Source organism: Zosterops lateralis (genome assembly GCF_965231275.1).
Source record: "Zosterops lateralis genome assembly, chromosome: 3".
Lineage (NCBI taxonomy): Eukaryota > Metazoa > Chordata > Aves > Passeriformes > Zosteropidae > Zosterops > Zosterops lateralis.
This window is the reverse complement of record NC_139764.1, coordinates 5782771-5810476: the sequence shown is the minus strand read 5'-3', so window position 1 is coordinate 5810476 and position 27706 is coordinate 5782771. Positions and strand designations below refer to the sequence as shown.

Below are 27706 nucleotides of genomic sequence, written 5' to 3'. Positions count from 1 at the left end.
AACATTCAAAAGTCTTGTTGCCTTGACTACTTAAAAAAAAAATTAAAAAGAAAAAGCCTCTTCCCTTGTCAAGCTGCCTCCTTATGCCATTTGTGAAAAATTGTTGTATTGCATTAGAGGCCTTTATTCATGCAGGAGAGGAAGGAGAGAGAGAATGGAGTGCTTTAAAAGTATTGTTAGAGGGAGCTTGCAGTTGTAATGTAGATTTGAAGTGTCAGAGTCTTATTAATAACTTATGGGACTTGCTCTTGTCAGTTTTGGTACGTACCCCTGTGAGTAATGGGTGTGGAGACGGTGGGCCATAAATTAAGTGATGGGAGGTTTGAGTAAGTTGCTAGGAAACAGGGCAGCAAACCAGCATAAAGGAACTGGAGTGGGTCAGAAAGCTGCCCCTGCAGTAGCTGGTAATTATTCAATGCATTGAAACAATAGTGGTGATGATTTAAAAAGATAAAATGCACCTAGGCTTTCTCCTTACATTCATTTTGAGACTTCACTGACTTTCTTGACAGGCAAGCTTGGCTTTATGAAGCCATATAAAAAAGTATGGAACAAAAGCCTTTCCATGTTCCACTTGTCAAAGTCTGTCTGAACAAGTTTTGTTCCAAGGCAGACACATGCTCTTCTCTCACATGAATCAAACCTCTGGCCTTTCTTAAAGAACCCCAAAGTGTGATGTGTTCTGCACCTTGAGGGAGCTGAGCATCAATTACCTAAGCAAAACTTAAGACCAAACTTTGCTTTTATGTAAAGGAAGATCTTTTGGGGGTTTAGTGAGACTGAGTAAGAAGGTCAAACTTGGCAATTCCTTTGGTATGCATAGCTCCAGTTTCAAACAGCTTGTTTATTCCGAAATTATGCTCCTTGTAATTATTTCATATTGGGGCCAATTGCACCAACACACCAGAAAACTACTGAGGTGGAAAAAAGCCCTCCAGCATGTCAGTAAGTTTAGCATAAAAAACAATTAAAAAGAGTTTTGAACATCTTATTTCGACCTTAAAAATAGTCAGCCTAGAAAAGTAAAATAGTCAGCCTAGCCCCTTTTTCATGACAAATCTTACTGGTCCTGATTCCTGAAGATTTAAAATATGTTTGCTGGATTGTTTTCTGTGGCTGGAGAGACATAGTAAAAGAGCTTTAGTGTTTTTTAAGTTTTGTGAACTTTTTTTCCTCTCTCTTGACACAAGAGATGTCCAAAATACTAATCAGCAGCTGATATTAAAGTAACAGCCTTTTGAATCTGAGAAAAAATAGCACTACATTCTATTCCTTTTTTTTTTTAAGGCCAGTAAGTTGCAGTCATCAGACTAAAATTTGGCTTTTGATTTTGTTTCTTCTCTCCCTCCAGTTAACTTCTTGAAAACTTATAGAAGCAAATGCTAGATATTGTTCAAGCTTTTCTTGAACAATGCATGATAAGTCATCTTGGAGCATGGGCAGATCAGAAGAAATTTTTCTAATAATAAAATGCATATTAATCAAATCCTTGCTCTGTCATTTATTGTTGAATTAATAATGTAAGAATAAATCTTAGCACTCTAAGTGTAATGTTTTGCCTAGGATTACTGTTCAAAACGGAGCTGGGAGTATTAAGTGACATCTGAAGCATAATTAGCATCACAAGGCTGCTTTTTCCCAGGACTGGAGAGAAGCGATGCAGCCATTCAGAGGTTTTGGACTTCTTACGTGTTGAAAGAGGTTTTTTTATGTTCCAGCCAGTTCAGAGCTTCATCTTCATGGTATATCCATTTGACTATATTAACATAATATGTCTAGAAATAAATCCTCATCTTGCCTGCTCCTAGAACTTTTATCCTTGTTAAGATAGAGGCCTGCTCCAGTTTAACTTCAGTGGCAGCTGGATTGGGCCTGGCAGTGAAGCTTATTCCTAAACTTTCTCAGGCTACACACATCCAGCACTGTCAGTTTGTTTATGCAGCTGGAAGTCAGCATGGCTGAAAATGAATTGCATAAAATCGGTGCTTTATGCTTAAAGTTGTAGTTCACTCAGGGAGACATCGCTTCCTGGAGGGCTAGAGGCTGGAGAAGTCAACTGGTTCTAAAGCGGGTGATCTTGGGTCTGAGCTGTTTATCCCAGCTTCTCTCCTAATGGAGTTGTGATGCCCTGAAAAGCAAAAGCCTTAAGCTACAGTTCTTAAAAGTATTTTTCTGTAGATAAGGAAAAGTAGTTCTGTAGATAACACCAATGACAGGATTGGTTTTGAAAACTGAAACTAAGCTTGCCTCCGAATTTCTTTTGATGAACAGAAGTTTTATGTGTTAATTGACTCAGTTCTAATAATTTAACTGGTAACCTCTGTGTCTTAACACAGGGAAAGATGTCAAAACTAGAAGCTGTTGCATTTGTTTCTTGTTAGTCTTTGGAGCTCATGGTTCTGTGGTCACTATTCTGCAGCGTAAATTACACTCATTATTCTTGTAATGTTCAGAAGAAACTACAGAAAAGTGGATAGAAGTGGTTAAAGTGGTTTGTAAATAGTCAAACATTCAGAGTCCTTTACCAGCTCAACCCAGTTCTTAGGCACTTAGGTAAATAAGTAGAAAGGCTTCTTGTTCAGGCTTGCTCCATGTGAACCTGACTGTTTTGCTTGGCTGGCTACTAGGTATTCTGTCTATTAACCTTGCCACCCTTTTGTAACTGGTGCATTTAATTATCAGTGGGATGCTTTAAACAGGTAGGGGGACTGATAAGGGCAGGTAATCGACTTGTTGGGGAAGGTTGAAAGCAACCATTGACATTTTGGCCTATCTGCTGCTCTTTGACAAGTGGGGCTCTGTGAGAAAATAACTCTGTAACTAGATAAGGTGCTGATTAAAATGCTGCTGTTGTATGAAGCACCCTGGTAGCTGGGATCACTTAAAATCATTAGTTTAAAAAGAGAGGGGGGAAAAAAAGAAGCTACTATACTTTTTTTTTTTTAAACCTTTTTTTTTTTTAAGGAAGGGAGGAGGGAAGACCCCAAGTCTCCCTGCTGTGCCCAGTACATTGTCCCGTTAATGCATGCTAGTTTTATGATTGGAATACATTGTAGTCCGGCCACCCAGACAGAGGCATTGACTGCTAATATTAACCAAGAACAATAGTGTGGCCATACTGACTGCAGTGAGGATTACAGAACATAATGGGGCCTATCCAAAAATAATGCTAATACAGGACAAGCAACAGGAAGCAGCAGTAGACTCAGCATTGCTCGGCTCCCAGACAAACCATGGACTTACTTCACACAATGGCAACTTCAGCACATTATGTATTCACAGGATACTCATTATACCAGCAGGCTTGCCAGATCAGAGATCAGCCTGGTTTACTGGATGCTTAAGCGTATGCATAGTTTGGATAGCGGCACTTTTGTGTCCTTCATCATTTGGCAGGAGAGTGGCCGTTGTAGTGCAGCAAAGGTCTTGACTTCACTGCTGCCTTCCCTGTGCCAGGGCAGAATGGGGGGCAAGTCTCTCCTGGAAGCTGCTGATATGGTTAAATTGGTTTTCCCATCTCCTTTTTGTGGCAGTGCAGAGTTTACTGGCACTTAGAGCAACAAAGGAACTCCTCAGGATGAAGCCTAAAGGAGCAGTGTGCTGTGTTTTCGTGTGGGCATATTCTGATGAGGCTCTTGGCTGGGCTGCCTGCTCGGGGTTCAGCCGAGCTCTTGGCCATCAGCTTTGGGGCGTGAGAGTGCCACCACAGCTTGGGCTGTGTTTATGTACACGAGGCTGAGGGAGTAACAGCTTTGTAGGGTGTTGCCTTGTCCTTACGTAGGCTGTCCCAAAGAAGAGCTTCCTGATGATGTTCCATTTCACAGAAGGTTAAGAGGGTTAGGTGGTTTTCCTCCTTTTCCGGAGTATGCTCACATGTCCTCTGGCTGAGGAACCAGTTGCCTTTAACTCCTTTGAAGCATATTCAGTTGTCAAAGTTGACTGACCAAGGCACAATGTTGTGATTCGTCTGTAAAATGTCATCGTGGAGTGGCAGGGTACACAAGTGACAGTCCTGGTGAAGTTCAGAGGAAGTGGGTTTGTGGCTTGCTTTAACCTTGCTCAGAGATGCCCTCCTCCCTGGCCCTTGGGCACGCTGAAACGTGCCTCAGTTTCCCCCTTCCGTATTTCCCATCTGGACCTCTTGGCAATGGTCTCTGGCTTGCTGCACCAGTGTCCTCCCCATCCTCCCTGGATGCAGACAGGGGGTGTGTGAGCACCGTGCTCAAACTGGTGTTCACAGCTGCGCAGAGCGTGACAACAAGGTTGCTGGGCTTAACCTGCTCTCCTTGTTTGGCAGAGGAGGAGCAGGGGGTGTGCACTGAATGCAAAACTTCCCACTGCATTTGTCTAGTCATGGTTTCACATGCTCAGCAAAGCTCTTGCATGCTTTAACCACAGGGATAGGAGGGAAAGGAGTTTGACGAGTTGCAAGCCTTTTGAAAACTCGAGGCAGTGCTTCAGCCAAGGAGCCGGATGTTTTAATCTTGCTCTGGCCTACTGACTTGCAGAGTGCCTTTAGAAGCCAAAGTACAAAAGCACCTCTTTTGTGTGGATGTCTGGATAAAGGGAGGGAAGAAGGTAATCAAGCAGAGAGCTTTAAACACCTGTTTACTTGCAGCTGCCAGGATTCGTTTAAATAACCAGAAAGGAGGTTGCATTACCCTTTGAGATCCTTAAAAGGGACAATTTCTGATGGGTTTTGGGGTCTTCACAGTCTCTTGAGCTGTACTATCAATGGAGCAAGACTCAGTGTCTTATCATTGAGGAAAACAGCTCTTGCACACTGATGCTTGCTTTGTTTCTTGGAGTGTGAACTTGACGATTTCCATCCTCTTCTAGCTTAAACTAACAGAAGTTTTGCTTAAATTTGGCCATGCTGCCTTTTAATCCTCTGGGCTGATCTGCAAACTTTAAGGACTTGTTGTTCCTTTCAAGCTGCCTTTCCAAGCCAGAATCCCTGCCTTCTGGTCAAACTCAGGTTTACAGTGGCTAATTGGGTGTGAGTCTGGAAAATTCACTGCTGCCTTGTTGCCTAGGACATCGCTTTGATGGAATAAGGTGCATGATGTGGAATTCTTGTGTCTGGATATATATATTTATTCAAAGATGGGCAGAGGTCATCTGTGGGCATGGGAAAACTTAAACCTCCACACTGTAAGCAGTCATTCCTGAGATATCTGAATCCTTGATCTATAGAGTGGGGATGATATGCACTTCTAAAAAATCTCAACCCTGCAGCTTTGCACAGAACTGCTTTTTTTAGGGGGTTGAGCGAATTAGCTAGAGGTATGTGATAGCTGGATTGTTGAAGGGAGTTTGCTACTGGAATGAGGCTCTGGGTGTCTGTATGTTTTTGTTTAAAAGTGTCCCATTTTGAACACGAAGTCTTCGAGTTTTTTGGTCTTTTCCCCATGCTGAGAGGGACAGAGCCGAGTGATCAAACACCATTCTTTGTATCATCCCTTTTCAGGACAGGGACTCTTCATGTAAAATATTCAGACGAGATGAGAGGGGACAGTTGGAAACAAGGGAATTGCCGGGGTAGGTCTGTTCTCTCTGCTTTTTGTTTCCATTCAGTTCAGCTGAAGCATCTCCTCTCTTTTAAACAAACTCCTGTGTGGTAGTGGAAAGTGGTCACACAAGTATCTAGCAACAGTAGCACTCACAGCTAGGATTCAGCCTTTCCTTTCCTTAAGGGCTAGGTGTGTTGGTAAACAGTCCTGAGAACCAGTAGGGAACTGTTGCTATGAGTTTAGACAAAATATCTTCCAAAACAATTATGCAAGGCCGAAAGGAAAACATCCTTAACTTTATTGGAAGTAGTGCTAGTTGCCATAATTCATTCTCTATATCATAATATTTTTTGTCAAGCTTGCAGTAACATGTTGAGCTTGTGCTGCCTAATGTTGGTAATTAAACCACTGAGGAAGCACCCAAGATAGTCAATCTGCATCTGTAATATGGCTGGGGAGTTCTATTCTGGTTTTGTTTGGTTGGTTGGGGTTTTTTTGGTTGTTGTTGTTTTTTTTGTTTGGTTTTTTTTTTTGTTTGTTTTTTTTTTTTTTTTTTTTTGTTTGTTTGGTTTTTTTTGGTTTTTTTGTTTTTGTTTTTGTTTTACTACCGACTTGTACAAGGACTGCTTAAATCTGTTTTAAGCAGTGTTAGATGATCGAGTTGCATTGAGTTGCATTTTGGTTTATTTGATTTTCAGAGTTTCTTTCAAGTTGTCAGACTTGGTCTAGAATAGAAACATATAGATTTTACTGAAATATTAACCAAAAATGGTTCAGGCCAGTGGAGCTTCTGCATAGAAGTTTGGGTGCATGTCTTGGCTTGCCCAGCTTTGCTTACTTTTGGAAGCATTTTCCCACAGTTATCAGTGAAGGAATGAAATCCTGGTCTGCCTTGAATATGAAACATATTTAGGCTATACAGCAAGCCAGTGTCCATCACAACCTGGGTTTTCGTTCAGAGGCTCATGCTGTGTCCAGTCGTGAGAAAGCAGTCTGCTCCAACTCTTGTTCTCTTTTTTTTTTTCTCCCTCCCTCCTTTTTTGTTTCCTCTCCTCTTCAGAAATCTGAGGTCTGCCTTACCCCCGTGCACCCTGTAGCAGCTCACTCTCAGAACTGTGTTTTTGTCTGTTACAGGGAGGGTGAGAAGTACTGCAGACCACAAATGAGCAGCTTGTGTCTGAACATGGACACAATTAAGGAGAAATAAACCTTGCAATGCACAGTTGCTATGCCAAAGCATCAAAACTCTTCACAGAACTTTTATTTGTACTAATACTGTTTTGCTCTCCAAAAAGACGTTACATTTGTCTTATCTGTAGTTATTACTATATTTTTTTACTTTGCAAATTATATTTTTTTGCTTATTTTTCCTCAAGGTTTTGTTTTGTTTTTGGTTGTTTTTTTTTTTTTCCACTTCCTGGAGAGGAGGTGTTTTGTTTTGATTTTTAATCATTGTGTAAGTTTGGATATGGCTGGCTAAATGGCAACTTTGAAAGATACAGGCTGGATAATAATATCTCGGGGTAGAGCTGGAGGAGGAGATGTTTTAATGGGTCTTGTTCTCAAGTTAGTATTGAAGATAAAGGTGGCTTAGATGTAATAGCTGGCGTCTTTCCAGCCCATGGAGTCACTTCAGTCAGTTTATGCTTATGATTATTATTGCTGGAGTGCTACAGAGCTCATTGGCAGCTTCGAGCATCTGTAAAAGTGACAGGGGTGGATAGTGCGGCTTCCCTTTCCCTGCTCTTCCAAAGAGGCTGATCTTAGCCTTTGTTCTGCAATGCTTCGCTCTCACCCCACCCCCTTCCCATATCCATCAATTCTTCTCCCCGTTACCTGATACTTGTGGGAGCTGCGATGGCCCTCAATGCAGACAAAGCTTTCAAAGGGGGTGCTGAAAAGCAAAGTCCCTGGAGATTGCACTGTCAAGGCAGGGCACAGTAATCTTAGCAACACTTCTTGCTTTCAGAATAGCTGGGGGAAGGGACATCAAGACTATTTTTCTGTAACTCAAATTCTTTTGAAGCAGTTATTGAGAGTGGGGGTTTGGTTTTGGGGTTTTTTGATGCTGCTGTGCTATCCTGGTGCTTTCTGTCTTCCATGTGCAGTTGTCCCACATGCTTTATTTCGACTGGAGTGCAGTGTCAAAGGCTGTACTTCCTGGTTAAGTACATAAGATGCTTTAATGATGACAAAGATGAGCTATCCAAGGTGAAAGGTCTTCTAAGTCAGACTGGATAAGGTAGCTTATGGGTTTTCAAGAAGATCGTGTTTGTCTCAAGCATAATCTTTTACCTATTTCTGTTTTCAGTTATCTGCTTTGGGGCAGAGACCAGAATTATTCTTTTTTAATTAAAATTGTTGTCAGGTTTGGGTTTTTTTCCTTAGTCATGTGTGGCTTTGTAACTAACTCTTTATTTCTCTTTTGCAGCGATCCTACACATTGCTGGTTGAGGCGTGGGATTACAATGATAACTCCACGAGTAAGTATTCCTTCCTCTGGCTTATTTAGTTCTGACACCTCTGTGTCCCAGGCATTGAAAGGCCTCTGGGAGCCTCACCAGCTTGCTGTGAGTTAGAGCAAGAGGAGAGGGAAAAGCTCTGCCCCCCAAACAATTTGGAGCAGTTCCTCCAGGCTCTGCAGCAGCTTGTCTGGCTCACAATTGCCTGCAGAGGGTGAGTAGCTCGCTCACTTAGGCACCAACAGTATGATGCCTAAAAATAGATGTGTTAATGCCTTCTTTCTCCTTTGGGGGAGTAAAAGCCAAGGGATTTCTTCAGGTTTCTTTGTTTGGTTTTTTGGTCTTGTTTTGTTCTTTTTAATTAGGAGTAATATTCAGCAGCCCTAAGTCTTGTTCCCCTAAGACCTCACTATAAACGAAATACATCTCAAAACTGAATGTACTGTTTTAAAAAAAAAGAAAAAAAAATCCTTAAAATCTGCACAAGACTTGATATCAATATCCATCTAATGAGTGTTGATGAGAAATAGGAATTACTACAAGCTCCTCTTCCTTGGGAGTTGGATGTCTGGGGGTTTATATGGAGGGGCTGAAAAAATATTTAGCAGACACCACCTGGTAGAGCTGGCTGAAAGTCAAGGGTGGGGATCTTTCTCCTGGAATGTCTCTGGTTGGTTTCAGAAACACTCTGCTAAGCTTTTCCTGTGGCTAGAGGAAGCTGTTCAGGGTCTCTTGGTACATGAGCTGTTCTGCTTTTTGCCTACTGTGACTGAAGGAGGTGGGTAAAATCAGCTCTATTTCAGCCTAGGGCCTTAACAGCGTGTGTGGTAAAAGCCACAGGAGAGAGTGTGAATCTGAACCCATAAAGCTTTTGTTAACACAACAGGCCTTTTCCTTCAGCAAGGAAGCAGCAACACTGTGGTCCATCTTACAAAGATCTTGTAGCAGCTTCTTGCAGTCTGCTTTGGAGTGCCAAGGTGGCAGCCATGCAGGAATGAAATAGGCTTCACACCTCGTGTGAGAAAGGCCCTGTAGAAGTATGCACAGTACTGTGCTTTTATGTTTGAATTGCTGAGAGTGCATAGCTTGAGAACTTCTCTGTGCAGATCTGCTCCTTATGTTTTGGGTTTTTTTTAAATATGCATGGGATGTCCTATTAGTTCTTCATTCCAGAATAGTAGTTGTCACTTGAGATGAATCATGTGGCCTGTCAGAGATAGCCACAACCAGCCTCATTTGGCACGGTTGGAGTACCTGTGATTTCAGACTCTACCCCGGCACAGTCACAGAGCAGTGACTGGGAGATTTCTTGGATAAAGAGTGTTATATGGAGGAGAAGAAAGTAGATGCTGCAGCAGCAGTGTTGTATTAAAAATGGAAGATGCCTGAATTCAAAATGAAAGTCCTGTTTATAGTAGGATCTGAGAGTGTTTTCAGACTGGGTCTCTGCCACTTTTACTATTATTAGAGCTCATCTTTTTTCATGAAACAACTTCATTTCCAAAGCTACACAATGAACCCTTTCTTTGCTTTCATGTTCTGGAAGTACAATTGTCTTCAGACAAACTTGCCTCGTTTCTCAGCAGAGCATTTGACCAAGTGCAGACATGTTCTTGCATATGTTCCTGATCTGCATTCCTGCTTCAGCTTTGCTGTCACTTATCCATCTGTAGGTCGCTTCAGTCACTGCACTGCACAAAACTTTTCCTTTGTGTGACAAGACTTTGTGTGTCAAGCTGCATAGCTTGACTTAGGCAGCTTTCCCAGAGTTGCAGAGTAAGGCTTGAAGAACTAGTTAAGAAAACGATTAGAACTAAACAATTGTCATCATATAATGTGAAGAGTGGAGTTTTTTGATGTCCAGGATTTTCTTTTGCCCTAATTGCTGCTGAATTGTAAAGGTTCTGTGAGAGCTCTCAACAATAAAAGTGGGTTTAGTAGGCCTTGTATGACTTTTCAATAGCTCTGAAAGCATCCTCTGATCAATGCAGTTGTTAGAAGATCCTCGAGTGGATACTTCCTTCCCCCCTCTACATTCCACTCCTCCTACGTTCACTTTACCACATACTCTCTCTTGTCTCACTTCCAAGAGTGGCTTGCAGTTAAATTATGGCCCTGTTGAAGTTGATGAGAATCGTGCTTTGTTGGAGCCAAGATTCAACTCAAATGGTTTTCTTACTCTGGTTCTTGTCTGGTTGCCATCTTGCTACTGTTGCTTCATGTATACAGCTAATGGGCTGACATTGCATCTCAAACTATGTCAAAGAGCTATTGTAAATTACTGGTATCAGTTGCATGTGAATTCCAGGCGGGCATAGGAGACTTCAGCACAATGTAAACCAAGCCATGGCTGGAAGTTGTCTGAAACAAAGACTTTCAAAAATAACTCTGCTGTCCTTGGCCACCCGAACTGCTCAGAGAAGTCTGGGCTTTTTCTGTTGTTTTTGCTTCCTGATGCTGCATAGTTATAATTTCCAGACACTGGGGCACTGAAAGGCAAAGGTGGGCAGTCAAAATAGCTCATTTCCTTGTGTCTAAAACCTTTGATACAGTTGCTCACTGAATAAAAAGAGAGATTTATAGCTTTGAAGTGTAGCCACAAGAAGTGAATAAAACCAACAGAGTCTCTGACAGTGAAGTGCGGAGCGGAAGCCCGAGATGTACAGAAAGCCTCTCTCTTCCACTTCATCAGTTTCAAATGGGCTAATGCTTCCTCTAACCTTTCTATCAAAGCATGGGGTTCTGAGTCAGATGAAGGCAGTGGAGTTCAGAAGATCCCTGTGTCTCAAGCCTGGCCGACTGCTGCTTTTTATTTACTTAACCATTCTTCTGTGTTGGGATTGCTTCCTATAAAACTGAAACCGTGGCTAAGAATGGCAGGGTTGTTGCAATGCCTCCCCTGGAGTCTGGGTCAGCACCCTTGTGTAAGTGCACACTGACAGGTGGGAATAGGCAAGGGTGGAGGAGTTCTTGTACAAGAAGAAACATGCCAGCACTTCACTGTGAAAACTGTGGGTGATGGCTAATGGAAAGGGTGCTTAAACCTGTGAGACTGCACTTGAATTCAGGTGGATGGGGGTAGCTTTAAAATGTGTAGCCAATGGAAGGTATTTTATCCATGAACCGGAGTGAAGTTGCAGCTGGGTTTCATCTGAGCACCTGCAAAAAAATGAAGTCCAGTGGACTTAAAAGAGTGTTTCCATTTGAGTTCGGCCTGTTGTTAAGATCTCCTAAGAGCTGATGGCTGGAGTGAGAGATCATGGACATACAGCAAGGACAAGGTTCTTAATGAGCTGGCAGATAGGAGAAGAATGAAAGAGCAGAGGCAAAAGGAAAGATCACTTTTTCAAGGCAACTCCCTTTCTGGTGCCGAGGACTGAAATAGTTGTCAGTGGTATGTTCCCAAGGGGGAACAGGAAAAGACTGGAAAAGCAAGAATGAGTGTGGGGGTGGAGGTCGGGGGCTGGTTTGCAAAACTGAATTGAGTGTCATGCTCCTTTTCTTCTGTTGCTTACAGGAGAGGATAAAGTTGTTTTCCTCACAAGGAGCAGGATGTCTTTATGCACACTGGGTGTTTGGGGAAGTGCCCTTGCTTTCCAGCTGTGCTGTGGATCTTGCCAAGTGCAGCAGAGCCATCTCCAGCACACATGAGTGGAACTATAATTGCCAGACTAGCCCCATTCAAGATGAGCAGATATGCATCTGCTTAAGTACCTCTTACAATTAGTCAATAGTCTTGCTGATGAGATCTAAGAGCCTTACACCTGCACAGCCCAGAACATGATATTGCTCTGGATGTACCAGTATGGAAAGGTCCTTAGGCATCTACATCACTTGTGAATGGGATTTAAATTAATAAAGGCCTGCATGCATTTGAAAGTCTGACACATAGTTGTGGAGTTGGGGGCTTAGTGCCAATGAATAATAAAAACTGATTTAAATGGAAAATATTATAGAACCAGAAATACCAGAAGGTGAATAAGAAGTTGTTGCCCTTAATTTCACACTGTAAAAACATAATGAAAGCTGTAGTCTCAAGTCACAAATATCCCCCAAAATGGGCAAATGTGCACAATGTCTGAGTATTGACACTGTTGTGTGGTTGTGCAGCAAGAGCTTTGACTTCATTCCAAACTGCAGACAAGCAGGCAGGGACCTAGTGGTGGATCCATAATGGGTTTCTGGAGCTTAAGAAGCCTGTTGGGAAGTTCTTTTTTGAAAGCTGCAAATGAAAGCTCCTTAGCAATATATTTAAAAGTATCTTAGATTAAAAATTGCCCATGTGTCATCTTACGGCTTTAGCAGCGACTTCACTAGTCTTCAGCTCTGCCTTATGTTAAATCCCAGAAGGTTCTTTTGTAATTGTTGGAAGAACAAGAAGCACATCAGTACATTTTAATTATTAACACTCAGGGGTGCCAGTACTTCACACGCTGCTAACACATCATTGGCAAACGCAAAATTCTCCTGGGGCTGGATTGTGCTCCCATGTACTCACTGTTGGTTTTGAACTCAGTCTGCAAGGATATTTTGGCTGTTTTATGATAAACTTTCACTCAGCAGTCAAGTGCTGGGTAGCAGTAGGTCGTAAGGCAGTGTCAGATCGTTTAAGTCACAAGACCTGGACTACAAAGTGAAATACCACAGATATATACAATGTTCCAAGCAAATGTGAAATATTATTTCATGCCATAATTTAGGCAGTTGTATGGCTCTGAAAGCCAGAAGACTTTTGCTAGAACTAAATGTCAAGTGCAAACCTAAACTTTGAAATGCTCTGTAGAGAGGGAGGGGATCTATAGCACATATATGCAGTAGTTTGAGTCTTCTGCTTTGAGCTCTGGTTGTCTTGACTTTGTACTCTCAGCTGCCACCTGAAGACAGGACTTCCATGGTATTTCTCAGCCAAAATCTGGTGAGATTGCCAATGTCATCTGAATGGTGGAGTTGGTAGTTGTCAATTTAGTGTTTGCACATAAGGAAAAGGCTCCAAACCTTTTGCAGTGCCTGTGTTAAGTCTTAGACATGGCTTTATTAGGCTATTGTACTATGTTGTTTCTGTAAATGCTCCAGTTGAAATCACAACTAATGTCATTAATGGAGAAGCAGGGGAAAACCCATTTTGTACCAGTCTGTTGGAGCTGAATTTTCTTTAGTCATGAACTGTATGAATTCTTAGTGGCTGCCCTTACATTGCAAAAGGGATAAGTGATTGGCAGTAACTGAACAGTCCCTTTTGATTTCAAGCTTTGTTCAGTTTGATAATGCTGCATGTGTGTTTCAGTTAATGGCTTGTAGCTCCAGGGCAGCCTTATCTGACTGTCTAAAACAGAAAATTAATAAAACCAACCAGCTGCCTCAGAGAGCCTTGCCTGTGAAGCCAGAGAGCTGTGATGTGGGAGTTAATGACGGGACCTAAAGGAAGTTTCACCTCTGACATCTCTCGTGCCCCTCAGGCCCCGATCGCATTATCGAGAAGGCGTCCCACTCGGGCATGATCAACCCCAGCCGGCAGTGGCAGACCCTGAAGCACAACGTGGGGGTCGCCCACTTCGAGTACCAGATCCGCGTGACGTGCACAGAGCATTACTACGGCTTCGGCTGCAACAAGTTCTGCCGGCCCAGAGACGACTTCTTCACTCACCACACCTGCGACCAGAATGGCAACAAGACCTGCTTGGAAGGCTGGATGGGACCAGAGTGCAACAAAGGTTTGTGACAAATGCTCGACCTGCAGGCCGGTGGGACTGGGAGAGACTTGAAGGTGTCGTATCCAGGCTGCATTCAGTGGTGAGGTTGTGCAGGCAGGGGGCTAAGGACTGATGGGACAGTGACCAGGTCTTTGCACAGAGTACTGTGGGCAGGAGAAGAGTAGTTTCTGCCTTGTGGTAATGTCTTGGAGAGGGCTTGGACTCTCCAGTACTCTTACTGGGCACTTAGCAGATGTGTTCTTTCTCTGATTATCCGCATCTTTGCCCTTGGGAAGAAAACCCAGCCCACTGACTTCAATGGGAGTTCTGATGCTGACTTCAAAAAGGATTTCCCCTTTGGTGCAGAACTTCAAGACAAGCAGGAAGGAGAGACTTGTTTTAAAGCTGACCTGGCAAGTGTAAAGCTTTGGTGTTTGAAAACTCCCAGGCTTGTTTGTTCCACCTGAGTTCGTGTTCAACATGTTTATTAAGAAATGGCTGCTACCTAGGTAATTGGGGAAGGAGAAAGCAGGACTTAGGAACAGGCTATCAGCCTGTCTTGATGACGGAGTTTACCTGCAATTTGAATTGTTGCTTATCTTGATATCCTATCTGTTCAGAGATACAGCCAAAACTAAATCCAGAGTAGTTAAAAGCTCCTTTGAATTAGGTGCAAAGCCAGGGAGAGTGGCCCAGATCACCTGCAAAAGAGAATGGAAACCTGTAGACTCCAAGTGACCTGAGCTCTCCAAGGCAAGATGGTTTCTCCCACATAAAAACAGCTCTTGGAACAGCACTGGGAATGATTCTTCTGCAAAGTCAGAGGAACAGATTTCCTACAGAAAGGAAAAGCTGATAGATTTCCTATTTTCAGGGAGACACCTACCTTGGTTTTCCTTCCGGTAGACTTGATAGGAGATAGTTGTTAAAACCTTGGATTCAGCAGGATTACAGCGCTGTTAGAGATTAGAACATTCCCACGAGTGGGAAGGCGCTGGAAGCAGGCAGCATGCTGATACTCCTCTTTTTTTGTTGTTTTAACAGCTATTTGTCGTCAGGGATGTAGCCCCAAGCATGGTTCTTGCACAATTCCAGGAGAGTGCAGGTAAATGCTTCCTATCCCTCCTTGCTTCCCCCCCCCACCCCTCCCCAAATAATTAAACAAGTGATGCTAAACACAACAGGACTGGGGAGGGAGGGAGTTTTGGAAGTTGTGGTTTTGAGCAAGACACATTATTCATGCTGACTTGCCCAGAATAAGGGGGGGAGCAGGCTTTTAATGCACTGATAATTTTAAGAAGCTTTTTGGTTTGTGAAACGGTGGCACTGAGGGAGAGGGGGGTATGGGATAAATAGCATGAATGCTGCCTAATGAGCACTAACTAATTGTTTCTGCATAAATAGTGCACATGTTTGGTGGCTATGTTTTTTCCAACAGCCCGATTAATAGGCTTTTTCAATTCGAAGCTTGAAGTACAGTGTGGCTTTTCTCTCTTCTTCTCCCTTTCAGTTTCCCCCTTCTTCCCTCCCACCCCCTGGTTTCTTCCATCAGTAGGCAAAAGTCAAGCATTCTTTAGAATGGGATTAGTTGAATCTCTGGGTTCCTTTCCCATTGTGAGCCTGGCTCCGAGTGCTGAGAGGTTAATGGCTGGGATGAAATCTTGTCAGTGGGCTCTGATGAGTGCCGAATTTTCTTGCCGTGCTTTGAAGTCCCTTCTGTCCTGGCAAGGAGACAATGGAAAGCAGATTTTATCCATAACACAACAGTTAAATATCTGGAATGCCTTGAAATATGCAGCATGTATTTACAGCACAGGGAAGTCTTGTCCCTTACCCTTAGAGGGGTAGTGGATATTAAATGTGGGTATTCTTTATCAACAGGAAAGTTCCAAGTTGCTGCATGTAACCCTTTATCATTTCTGTTTACAACTGAGAGCTTCTGAGGTTACAAAAAATGCTGATATTGATCCTGTACAGGAACGGTTAAAAGTGAAGTTTGAGTATTCCTGCATAAGACTCAGAAGCTTGAAGGAATAGAAAGTAATCTTATCAATTATAACAAGCATATTGATGGATTCTGTGTTGCTGGAAACCTTTGCATGGAGTGGACTGCTTGATGAGCTAGAGTTCCAACAGGAACCGAATCTGGAGTGTCTGACAGTCTGTTCTGTAAGAATTCAGCCTAAATAGCCATAGTGGCTCACTGATTTTCTTTGCTTCTGTAATTCATGCTTCAAAACAACAAAAAAAAAATACCAAGAAACCATCTGAAAGTGAGGTGGGAAGTAACCTCTCATCCTCACAGAGCCATGGCAAAGTGAAAGTCCAGCCAGGGTATGGACTGCTGTCACTTGCCCTGTGGTTTTAATGTTTAGCAGCACTGATATAAGCTGGTAAACCCCAGAACACCAAATCTAAATCTTTTTTTAATTAAAAAAAGGCCTAACAAGTAGTAGGAAGTATCGGGAGGCCAGATGGTGAGAGGAGCATATCAGTCAGGGCTACCAGTGATTTGTGCTGCTGTCATCAGAATAAACATGCCTTGTAGGGGTTGCTGTCTCCTAGTCAGAACAACAGGCTTTGTTTCCAGTTTTTTTTTTTTTTCTTCTCTTTCTCTTTCTAAGTCTGTTGCCTCCCACTCACTGCCCAGACATGCACTAGTGCTCTTATTTACTTAAGGTGCAACTTTCCCACACTTGATTTGCATAGTCTTGAAACAATGCTGTCCTTCTGGTGCTTTCAGATAACTTCTGCTTGCCAAGTTAGACCACTATCTTTAAAGTGAACACAGAAACAAGATTTTATTTTCTTTTAAGTTTTGATGAGTCATATAGCCTGTATGCTACAAATGCAACAGGGTTTAAAAATAACATCCGAGCAGAAACTGCTCTGTGTTCTGGTACAACAGACAACTTGCAAATGTTCTTAAAATATCCTTTTCCCTTTCACTGCCAGTCACTTTCTTTAATGCAGGCCAGCCAACTAAACCATTTTTACTCATGAATCATTACACAAGAAAAGCTAACTTTATATTTCTCGTGAGAAACTGCTGTGTACATATTATTAACCATGAGTTATTACTGTCAGTCTTTTTCTGGAATTGATATCCCACTTTTTTTTTTCCCCTAAATGCCCATAGCCTTATCCAATTTTGTTTGTTATGTTTTGAAGCTGATGTTTGAAGTAGTACCTTTGGCTCTAAAGCTCATGATTTTTTTTTTTTTTCCTGTGTGGTGTGGGGTTTTTTAAACTATTTTGATTTCTTTACACTTGTTCTAAAGAAAACAAAAGCCAGCACCACTTTGATTTGATGGGAGTGAAATCCTCAGTTTAGATATCTGCTTTTGCAGGTGAGGTCCCTTAGTTTTGCTTGTGTGCAAGCTCTCAGGCAAGTTGCTTTGAATGCAATACAAATTAAGAAAGTCTGGTCCTAAATTTTGATCTTTGTGTATTCTTATTGCATGCCCTATACAGAAAGATTTTCCAAGAGCTACTTGAGGGAGGTTGTTTTGCCTTATCTGGGTTTTTTTCATGTTCTTTGCACTGACTGGCTTTTTTTAACAGACAAACTAATAAGAATTTCCCATTGACTTTGAAAAGGCTGCTATTGTGATAGCTGTTAAAGAAAAAAGTTAATTAGAATGCAGTTTGTCACCTGAGATTTTTAGAAGGGAAGTCGGACTTACCACTGGCTCTGTGTGATTATCCATTGGATAGATCCTTCTGGCTTTTTCCCATGAGAAGAAATTGCCAACAGAAGAATGGTGGGGGGTTTTACAAATAGAAAGCTTAGCTGACTTCTGTAGAGCTGAAGTTTGTTTTCATAATTTAGTGACAGCTTAGTGCATAATTGCTGCTGATCAATTACTCTTAGGACCTGTTAATGAAATACAGTACCTCAAAAAGCCCTTGCTTTTCATTTTCAACTTGTTTTGCTTGTTTCTATCTATAGATCCACTTTAATTTGAAGGATCCTTGGTCTGTCTTGCTAGGGAGCACTAAATGAAAGCCAAAATAAGCTTTCTCTTAAGGGGGCTTCACTTTAAAAGAACATCTTCCTTTTAAGTAGAGAATTCAGGTAGCTCATTGATGGTGACAATAAAGAATTCAAACAGTAGTAAATTCTTCAGACAACAGTATTTCTCAGAATTGCATATGATTTAGTTATTCCCTGAAAAGAGGTTATTAGCATAAATCAAACTCAGAAACACACCAACAGCTGATCTTGGAACACGTGTAAAATCTTGCCCTGCTGCTTTCTTCCATCCCTGACTGTGGCCCAGTCCTTACTGGCTCTGTGTGTGTCTCTATTCAGAATAAGGGTGGCTTCTGATAGAGCAGGGAACTCCTCATGTTTTGCTACTGTCGTGCCAAGGGCTCAGAGTTGGTGGTTATGGTTTTGTTTGTCTTCCTGCAAACGCAGCATGGCTGAAATGCCTGGAACCTTGTATTCATCAGGATCTCTGGAAAACTATTGTTTCCACTGACTTTTTCTTCCCCTCCCCTCAATTTATAAAGCACCCTGTCAAAGTCCAGAGATTGATTTATAGTGCACACCCACCCTCTCTGCCACATTTATATGAGGCTCCAAAAGAGTATTATTGTGCTGAATGGCCTCATGCTGGTTTTCTCAGAACAGTTATTCTTTTGTCAGGAGGCTGGCTACAGAGACCTTGGCAAAACTACCAAAATGTTTGTTTACAAGAAACCATCAAACAATCCTTGAATAGCTTCTCCCCTCCCCTCATCCTGCCCTTCTCCCCCACTTGCCCAGCCTTTCTTCAAGCTTTGGAGTTGCACACTCCTATCTACACACAGCAGTTATGATGGATTTGGGTTTGTTTCCCTGTTCTGATTTTTTTTCCTTTTTTTTTTTTTTTTTTTTTTTTCTCTCTTTAACTGAAGGTGTCAGTATGGATGGCAAGGCCAGTACTGTGATAAGTGCATTCCACACCCGGGATGTGTCCATGGCACTTGCATTGAACCATGGCAGTGCCTCTGTGAAACCAACTGGGGTGGTCAGCTCTGTGACAAAGGTATGCTAATGCCAGAGGGCCGTGTCACACTTGAATGTCAGCACTGGCAGGCTTTGCACACAGGGCTCAGTGAGCTCCTGAAACGTGCTGGGAGCGTGGTGGCCCTCAGCTGCTTGGCCTTGTCCCTGCTGCTCTTCTGGCATGGTTAGCATCTGTCCTTAGCTTGTCCCTGTCCTGTCCCACTCCCGTGTTGGGGATGTGCTCTGTAAAGGCTCTGGGATAACAGAACAAAGCACTTGGTGATGTTGTAACTTTCCAGCCTGGCTTTAATGCTCCTCCCTCTTGCAGATCTGAACTACTGTGGAACCCACCCGCCCTGCTTGAATGGTGGTACCTGCAGCAACACTGGCCCTGACAAATACCAGTGCTCCTGCCCTGAGGGCTACTCAGGACAGAACTGTGAAATTGGTAAGTGTTGGATGCAGCTGAAAACTCAGTTTGTAGTGTACCTAGTCAGGGCTGGGTACTAAGATCTAGCCTTTCCTATTCATGCTTTATCATGAACATTTGGGGTGTCTGAACATCAGCCTTCTGCTCACTGAGGACGTCAGTCCAAGCCACCCTGTCTGGCTTTGGCTCCAGCAGGTGCCAGTGTGCTGGTGAGGTTAGCATGGAAAAGGAGCCTTTCTGCAAGGCAGGAAATTCCTGGTTCTTGCAGGAGCACAGTGCATCAAGAGTAATGATGCAGTAAAGAGCAGAAACATGTGGAGGGAGCAGGGGTGGCTTGTGGTGGCCTTGCTGTAGCCTCTGCCATGATGTCCTTCTGTCCCTGTGCAGCGGAGCACGCCTGCCTCTCCGACCCTTGTCACAACGGGGGAAGCTGCCTCGAGACATCCACAGGATTTGAATGTGTGTGTGCTCCTGGCTGGGCTGGACCAACCTGCACTGACAGTGAGTCTTTTTCAGTGTTTATTAAAAATGTGCCAGTTTCCTGCTTTTGATCAGTCTGTCTAATCCCTCATAAAATTACAGGGCAGACTACTTAACCTTTCCCAGCCTGAGCATTGCTTCCTGGCAGCCATTTATACCCCTGTGCACTCTCCCTTTGCTTGTACCAAGGTTTCTGTCAACTACCAGGGGAAAAAAATAGCCAAAATCATCTTGGAAGAAGCAGAATGCTGAATTTTTTTAGTGTTCTGGCATGATGTTAAAAATTATGTTTTGAGGGACTTGCCAAATAGGCCTTGCACTTGCAAAAAGGCCACAGGGGTAAACCTTTCCTTTTTGAACCTCCTTTTCATATTACTCCTTTCTTTAAAGGAGGATTTTGCTGAAATCAAAGATAACCTAGAAATTCCAAGCAGAAGTCCTGTTGTTCTTCTGTTTCTCAGGGAAAACCCGAGTAGCAGAACCATTTTCAGACTTGTCAGCTACTGCCATTGCCAATCAGGTAGTGGAGCTAAGCCTCTCCTCATTCTGCATTACAGATATTGATGATTGTTCTCCAAATCCCTGTGGTCATGGAGGAACTTGCCAAGATCTAGTTGATGGATTTAAGTGTATTTGCCCACCTCAGTGGACTGGCAAAACATGCCAGCTAGGTAAGAACTGCCTTCTCTTCATCCAGTGTTGTTCCAGAGCTGGGAAAGATAAATGCAAAAGGGATCATGGTCCTGCATTATTCATGGTCATGTTTCTGAAGCCTGTGGATGTATTTTGGCACATTGAAGACATTCAGTCTGCAAGACTGAGGTCTAGGACAGTGTCCAAGAGTAGTGTGGCTTCCATCACCTTGTTTCTGCATGCTGGCACTTGAAGGAAATAGTTAACCAGAGCCATCCTTCAAACCAAGACTGCCCTGAAGTGGGGAGGGTGTGTGTTGTGCCTCCCAGTCCCGCCCTCACATGTGTTTCTCCCTTTACCCTGTGAGAAAGTTGCTGTATCTCTTCAACCATATCAATTCCTCCAGACCCAGGAGTTCACAGCTGGGTTCTGAAATGGGGATGATCTCACGGAGAATGAGCTGGCTGCATTCTTTACACAGCACACTCATCCCGATGGCCAGGCTGCAGCATTCCTCCTTCAGAATGCTCAGCTGAGATGCGTGTGTGAGGGCGAGTTGCTCTTAATGAGTGGCTGGGTAATTGTGAAATAATTAGCGTAGCCTGTATGTTCTAATTGCAGAGAAACTGAAAGAGCCTTCAGAGGCTGCTGATGATTGACTTTTGTTCGTTCAAGTCACGCTAATCCCTGCTGCACACTGCAAGTTCCTCTTAGCTCTGGAGGAACTGCTGCTTATTGCTGGGGCGTGGGCTTCTCCCTTCCCCCCTGAATGTTCCCCTTGGTTTTCCAGATGCGAATGAATGTGAGGGCAAGCCCTGTGTCAATGCCAACTCCTGCAGGAACCTGATTGGCAGCTACTACTGTGACTGCATTACTGGCTGGTCTGGCCACAACTGTGATATAAGTGAGTGTCCATACCCTTGGGTTTATTGAAGGCCAGTTCTTTGGGTATATGTGCGTATGCCACTGAGTTCTAAACTCAATTTAAACACTGGGCAGAGCCCCAGCAGTTGATGTTTTTAGAAAGGGAGTAGTTAGTGCGGAATGAAAATATACAATTTTATCAAAGTCATTACCCTGTACCATAGTTATATTCTGATAAAGGGACTAAAACAATGATGTGAAGTTTTACTGCCTCTCCTAGAAGAATCGTGAAAGGTTTCCCACCCATTATAATAACCTTATCTCAAGGAAGGCATGCAGGAAACTTGACAAAAGGTTTATCTAGTTGCAGTTTTAGAGAGACCTGAACTCTCTATCTAGTGTAAATATATTTTTGCCTTCTAACCGTGCTAATTTTATTGCAGATATTAACGACTGTCGTGGACAATGTCAGAATGGAGGATCCTGTCGGGTAAGCCCTTCTTGTTTTACTTTGGTTTCCCAATAGTAACTAAAACATTTGAGTCTAAGCACAAATAGTTTGGAAAATAGCAGTTAGCTGGTACAAGTGGTCATTTCTTTAAGTTGGGGGGAGGGCCTATATCATGCTCAACATGATGTTGAGATATGTCTGTAGAACAGTAAGGGCAAAAAAAATAACTTCAATAAATTACTCATTTTCACTGCCAGCATCACCAATGAATGGGCTGGTGGTTGTGCAAACTACCTACTGGAAATGTAGGCACTTCCCTTCAACCTATGGATTAATGTGTCATGCCTGGAAATTAAAAATGTAAGCTGGGACTGGGTCTGTGTGGGTTTTTTCCCCTTTAAATATTTTTTGCCTTGTTTCGACATACTAAGATGATTTTTTTTTATTATTTTTTTTCTTAATTAAAATATATTGAGGGATGAAAAACCTTAACCCTAAACTTTTCTTGTTTTTGGTCTTTCCCAGGACTTGGTTAATGGTTATCGGTGTATCTGTTCACCTGGCTATGCAGGAGATCACTGTGAGAAAGACATCAATGAATGTGCAAGTAACCCTTGCATGAATGGAGGTCATTGCCAGGATGAAATCAATGGATTCCAATGTCTGTGTCCCGCTGGTTTCTCAGGAAACCTCTGTCAGGTAAGAAGTCTGGGTGAAAGGCAGGCCCTCAGCCAGTGCCATTTGTTCCGACGCTCCGGATCTGAGCACGGAATGCCTTGCATCCAGTGAAGCATAGTATGAAGTTGTACTTGATATCGCTGTCAGTCTGCCAAGAAAGTGCTTGATTAATATATGGGGGGGTGGGGGGAAGAAACCAACAAACCCCCAACCAACAGGCTGCAGAGGATTCTCTTTGTTAAGCAGCCTGCAGTGTTTGTATGTCAGGCTTTGTGAAGCTCTAACTGTTAACTTTGGCAGTTTATTATTGAGAGTTGTCTGCTGAAGTAGTGGTGAGTGGGACTAAACTCTGTGTGCTATGAATGATTCTTTGAGGCAGCAGATAAAAAGGTCAGATTCCACAATGTTGGCCTGTCGTGGTGAGGGGAAAGCCATGATAAACCTCTTTCACTCAGCTTTCCCTCACTCCCTTCCCCCGCTTCCTATTTCCCTTCCCTGTCTGTGCACTACTTACAGCTGGACATAGATTATTGCGAGCCAAATCCATGCCAGAACGGCGCCCAGTGCTTTAATCTTGCCATGGACTATTTCTGTAACTGCCCTGAGGATTACGAAGGGAAGAACTGCTCCCACCTGAAGGATCACTGCCGCACGACTCCTTGTGAAGGTTTGTGTTGCCTTGTGGGTAAATGGCAATGTCTGGCAATGGTTCCTGCCCCTCCCCTATTGCAGCTCCAACAGGGGAGTCACTGGAGTAGCTCTAGGTATAAAAAGGCTGAATTTCGCCCTCTGCCTTAGGCCTCTCTCCGTGTGAAAAGATGAGTGATATTTGTAGGTATCACCTATTGAAAGCCATCATTATGTCAATGTGAATGGAAAGGACAGGTAGCAAATAGACTGATGTATTTATTCCAGGCCATGGATGTGTTCTAGCAATCATCAGATAAGATGCTGTGATTATTTTATGCACAGTTGGCAGAGTCCAATGTTATTTTAAAGCAGCAAACATATTTGCAGTCATATGTTTATGGTTTCACTCGATGATCTTAAATGTCTTTTCCAACCTAAATGATTCAATGGCACAAGTGTCTTCTAAACATCCTTGGCTGGAAGTGCAAATGTTGCTCTTAAGGAATCAGGTTGCGTGGGTAATTCTCATGCTGGTCTCTGCTTTTCTGCAGTAATTGACAGCTGCACCGTGGCAGTGGCTTCCAACAGCACACCTGAAGGGGTTCGCTACATCTCTTCCAATGTTTGTGGTCCTCACGGGAAGTGCAAGAGCCAAGCAGGTGGAAAATTCACCTGTGAATGCAACAAAGGATTCACTGGCACCTACTGTCATGAGAGTAAGAGCAAAAAAGAGAATCTATTTTACTGTCCCCCAGTCTTCCTGGAAAAAGATTCCATCCTTCCCTCCCAGACCCCTTTAAGTTTTCTTCACTGTAACTCAGTGAACCTTGGAACTGCTGTAAGTTTTCACATCCCTCTTGGGTGAGGCAGAGTGGAATTTGCTAGGCCTTGGGGAAAGTTCATAGCAATGAACCCTCTGGCCTTGAATTGTATGTTTTTAAAAACCTTATGTATACAAGGTCTAAGGAAGTTAATAGTGGGATTTAATGTGGATCTTAAGGACTCCTGAATTTTTTTCTTGTTTTTAATAGTGACAGGTTCATCACCTTGTCTAGTTTTTACTCATTTTTTATCTTATAACCCTTCCTTTCCAAAGGGTATTATTAGAAACGGAAGTAGCACCAAACAGTCTGCAATAAGATAATGACTCCTAGTAGCTGTACTTCTAGTTTGACTTTTTTTTCCCTTCTGTTTTTAATACTCTTCTTTCTTCCCAACTGTTGCAGATATCAATGACTGTGAAAGCAACCCCTGTAAAAATGGTGGCACTTGCATCGATGGCATCAACTCCTACAAATGTATTTGTAGCGATGGATGGGAAGGAACATATTGTGAAACGAGTAAGTTATCCATCCTTCAGCACACAGAAGGATCTCTTGGGAAAACATTGGGAAGGAATGGCTGGTACTGTCTTTAAGATGACAGTGACCAGAGTCAATAAACTCTGCTTCAAAGGCCATGGAGCACCAGGTCCTCCCACCATGTCCCAATCTTTTGTATTGGAACTAAACCCAAGTTACAGAGTTGGACTGGGATTAGAACCTGGCTCTCTGACTGAGTTTCCTGCTCTATTCTTTGGATAACTTCTGGGAAGAAACCCTTTGCATTAGTAGATGCCACTTCATGGCTTGTCTGCATATCATACTTGCATTTTGTCAGTCTCAGGAACAGAAGAAGAGTTGAGTGCTCTGCTCCCTTCACCTGACTAACAGGGTAGTTTATGTAACAGGCCTTTTCACTGCTTTTTACTGAAACAAGATTACAAACAAAAATGAAAACAAGCTGGAGGAAAGTGATGAAACAGTCTTCATCTATGTGACAGTGCTTAAAGCTTTATAATACTGACTTAAGCATTTAATCCACCATTGAAACACAGGCCAAAATTAGGGATGGGTTATGCTCCTTTCAAGCATTGTGTTTGTCAGTTCTGTAAACACCACTGAGCCTGTTTTCTCTCCTTAACATATCCAGATATTAATGACTGCAGTAAAAACCCTTGCCACAATGGAGGAACATGCCGAGACTTGGTCAACGACTTCTTCTGTGAATGTAAAAATGGGTGGAAAGGAAAAACTTGCCACTCCCGTAAGTTCAGCTTTTCCAAAACATAACAGATGTGCTCTGATAGGCTGCTTGAGCTTGTTGGCCTGAGAGAGCACCAGCATTAAAGACAGTTTGGGCTTTCCACAGGTGACAGCCAGTGCGACGAGGCGACGTGCAACAACGGGGGGACGTGCTATGACGAAGGGGACACTTTCAAGTGCATGTGTCCTGTGGGATGGGAAGGAGCCACTTGTAACATAGGTAAATACCCTGCACAATCGCCAGGAAGCAGATGCAGCACTGCAGCTCTGACCTCAGCTGTTCATCTTGGCTCAGACTTGACAGCTTTCTAACAACTGAGCGGCAAATGTTGTTTCTGTTACAGCGAGGAACAGCAGCTGCCTGCCAAACCCCTGTCACAACGGTGGTACCTGTGTGGTCAGCGGGGACTCCTTCACTTGTGTCTGCAAGGAGGGCTGGGAAGGACCCATGTGTACCCAGAGTAAGTCAGCTCTGCTTGAACTCTTCCCCAGTGTTGCATGATGAGAACACGAGCTCATCCTGTCGCCCTCGGAGTCAAGATTGAAACCAGAAGGGAAGGCTTGTTTGATGTAGGCTTTAGCATCACCTGAATCTTTGTTTTTAATGACTTTATGTGATAGAGCCTTGACCTGGGCATGAGAAAGTTGCAAATGAGCTAAGTGGAGACAGATGTTGTCTTGTTTTCTCCTACATTCTTTTTCTACAAGCAGCTCTGCTTCCACTTTTTCGCCCCACCATTAGATTCTTTACAAGGATCTCTTCCTGTGTGTACATGTGTTCCACAATGTAGTTAACAAATTTTGTGGTACAAGCCTGGAATCAATTTAGTAGAGAATTTCAGCATATTTTTGTAAAAGTTGAGCTAAGTATAACTTGGGCATTAGGGAAAGTTTGATCATTCTTTACTGCCAGTAGAGCTGCATTAGCCAAAGTCTGCATGTTTAATGCTGTTTGTCTTTGCTTTGCAGACACAAACGACTGCAGCCCTCATCCTTGGTAAGTTTGTTGTGTTTATCCCTTGCTTTTTTTGTTGTTTTTGAATTCTGTGTTGCTTCTATCTGTAGCAGTTTTTCATGTCTGTGATAATGCCTCTTCTCCACAGTTACAACAGTGGCACTTGTGTGGATGGAGAGAACTGGTACCGCTGTGAGTGTGCTCCAGGCTTCGCTGGGCCTGACTGCAGGATCAGTGAGTGTTCTGGTGGCTCTCTGCCTCCCTTCTTGTCTCTCTTCAGTCTTGTTGCAAGACAATCATCTTAATTGAGCTGAGTGGTAGATCAGATGAGTGATAAGTGTCTTGTGTCATCTCTGTCCTTACCTGGATCCATAGCAGATTTAGAGAAGGCAGGAATCACAATGAAAATGAAAGGAATTTAAAGTCATTCAGCTGGACCTGAAATCTCGTGCTTCAGCTGAGTGGGCAAAATGCCCTTTGGGATAGTCTTCCCTTGCGTTTGTGTGGCCCAGGCTTCTGCTTCAGATGAAAGTGTGCCAGCCAAAAACCTTGTCAATTAATAATCCACCTCCAAACCCTGAAGTGATGGATGTGCTTCCCTGTCATTTAATAATAATTACAGGTAGGAGGACACTTTCTTTTAATAACAGCCATGGAACAGAAGTCTCACAGCAGCAATAGAGCTGGGAAGGGTTTAACATTGACATCAGTTGAAGAATCTAGTGGGAGACAAAACTGGAGCACTAGTGGAGAGGAAGTGTGTCTGTGTAGGAAGGAATGTGCCCTTGCCCTGGAAAGCTCAAGTAGCCACAGGGGTCAGGTTTTGATCTTTGTTAGTGCCACACAGCAGAAACGTCAAAAGCCTTTTCTGAGGTTATACTGGTGCTGCAAGCAGGAATCTATGTCCCAGTAGACACTAGAAAATGAACATAAAGCTGCTCCAGTAGGCAATACTATCCTGTGTTTGCTTTTTTCCTGACAAAACAAAAGGATACTATGAAGTAACTATTTTGTTTCCTCTCCTTCCCATCATAGATATCAACGAATGCCAGTCCTCGCCCTGTGCCTTTGGAGCCACATGCATAGATGAAATTAACGGGTACCGTTGCATTTGCCCCCTGGGTCGCAGTGGTCCAGGATGCCAAGAAGGTATTCCAGATGCCAGAGCTGATCTTGTAGCATGATCTGTGTACTTGCATGTCGATGGGTTTGTGGTTGTATGGGGTTGGTTTTGGGGAGTAGTATCTGTTGTTTTTTAAAGCAAGTATATCTTTATTGAAGAAGCAACTTAGTGGGAAATTTAGATGAACTTAGAAAAGGCATTTGTTTCCTATTTTTAGATTATAATTCTGTTCAATCTCTCTTCAGTTACAGGAAGGCCTTGCATTACCAGTGTTCGAGTAATGCCAGATGGGACTAAGTGGGATGACGACTGCAATACCTGTCAGTGTCTGAATGGAAAAGTCACCTGTTCTAAGGTACAGCTGTGCTGTGGTTTGGGTTACACCATTTTCTGTCCTCCAACCAGTGGATTCTCACCAGTATTCATCCTCTCCTAGGTTTGGTGTGGCCCTGGGCCTTGTGTCCTGCATGGCAAAGGCCCCAGCGAGTGCCCTGCTGGCCACACCTGTGTCCCTGTGCGGGATGACCACTGCTTCACCCACCCGTGTGCTGCTGTGGGGGAATGCTGGCCCTCCAACCAGCAGCCTGTGAGGACCAAATGCAACTCAGATTCCTACTACCAGGACAACTGTGCCAACATCACCTTCACCTTCAACAAAGAAATGATGGCCCCGGTAAGTAACAGTAGCTTGCTGGGCTGTGGCACACTTGGACTCGT

At 43.2% G+C, this 27706-nt stretch overlaps 1 protein-coding gene across 2 annotated transcripts in view; it reads left to right on the top strand.

Moving 5' to 3' along the window:
• JAG1 (jagged canonical Notch ligand 1) overlaps positions 1 to 27706 on the top strand; it is a 36007-nt gene that overhangs the window by 6241 nt on the left and 2060 nt on the right. For both annotated transcript variants that reach the window (XM_083857055.1, XM_083857054.1), the window contains exons 3-23: positions 7945 to 7996; positions 13432 to 13686; positions 14710 to 14770; positions 18571 to 18701; positions 18990 to 19109; positions 19479 to 19592; positions 20129 to 20242; positions 20995 to 21108; positions 21512 to 21558; positions 22045 to 22218; positions 22714 to 22864; positions 23379 to 23543; positions 24054 to 24167; positions 24799 to 24912; positions 25018 to 25131; positions 25256 to 25372; positions 25881 to 25908; positions 26015 to 26100; positions 26902 to 27015; positions 27235 to 27344; positions 27426 to 27662. In XM_083857055.1, coding sequence (XP_083713181.1) covers positions 7945 to 7996; positions 13432 to 13686; positions 14710 to 14770; positions 18571 to 18701; positions 18990 to 19109; positions 19479 to 19592; positions 20129 to 20242; positions 20995 to 21108; positions 21512 to 21558; positions 22045 to 22218; positions 22714 to 22864; positions 23379 to 23543; positions 24054 to 24167; positions 24799 to 24912; positions 25018 to 25131; positions 25256 to 25372; positions 25881 to 25908; positions 26015 to 26100; positions 26902 to 27015; positions 27235 to 27344; positions 27426 to 27662 — 2532 coding nt within the window. The remainder of the gene's footprint in view (positions 1 to 7944; positions 7997 to 13431; positions 13687 to 14709; positions 14771 to 18570; positions 18702 to 18989; positions 19110 to 19478; positions 19593 to 20128; positions 20243 to 20994; positions 21109 to 21511; positions 21559 to 22044; positions 22219 to 22713; positions 22865 to 23378; positions 23544 to 24053; positions 24168 to 24798; positions 24913 to 25017; positions 25132 to 25255; positions 25373 to 25880; positions 25909 to 26014; positions 26101 to 26901; positions 27016 to 27234; positions 27345 to 27425; positions 27663 to 27706) is intronic.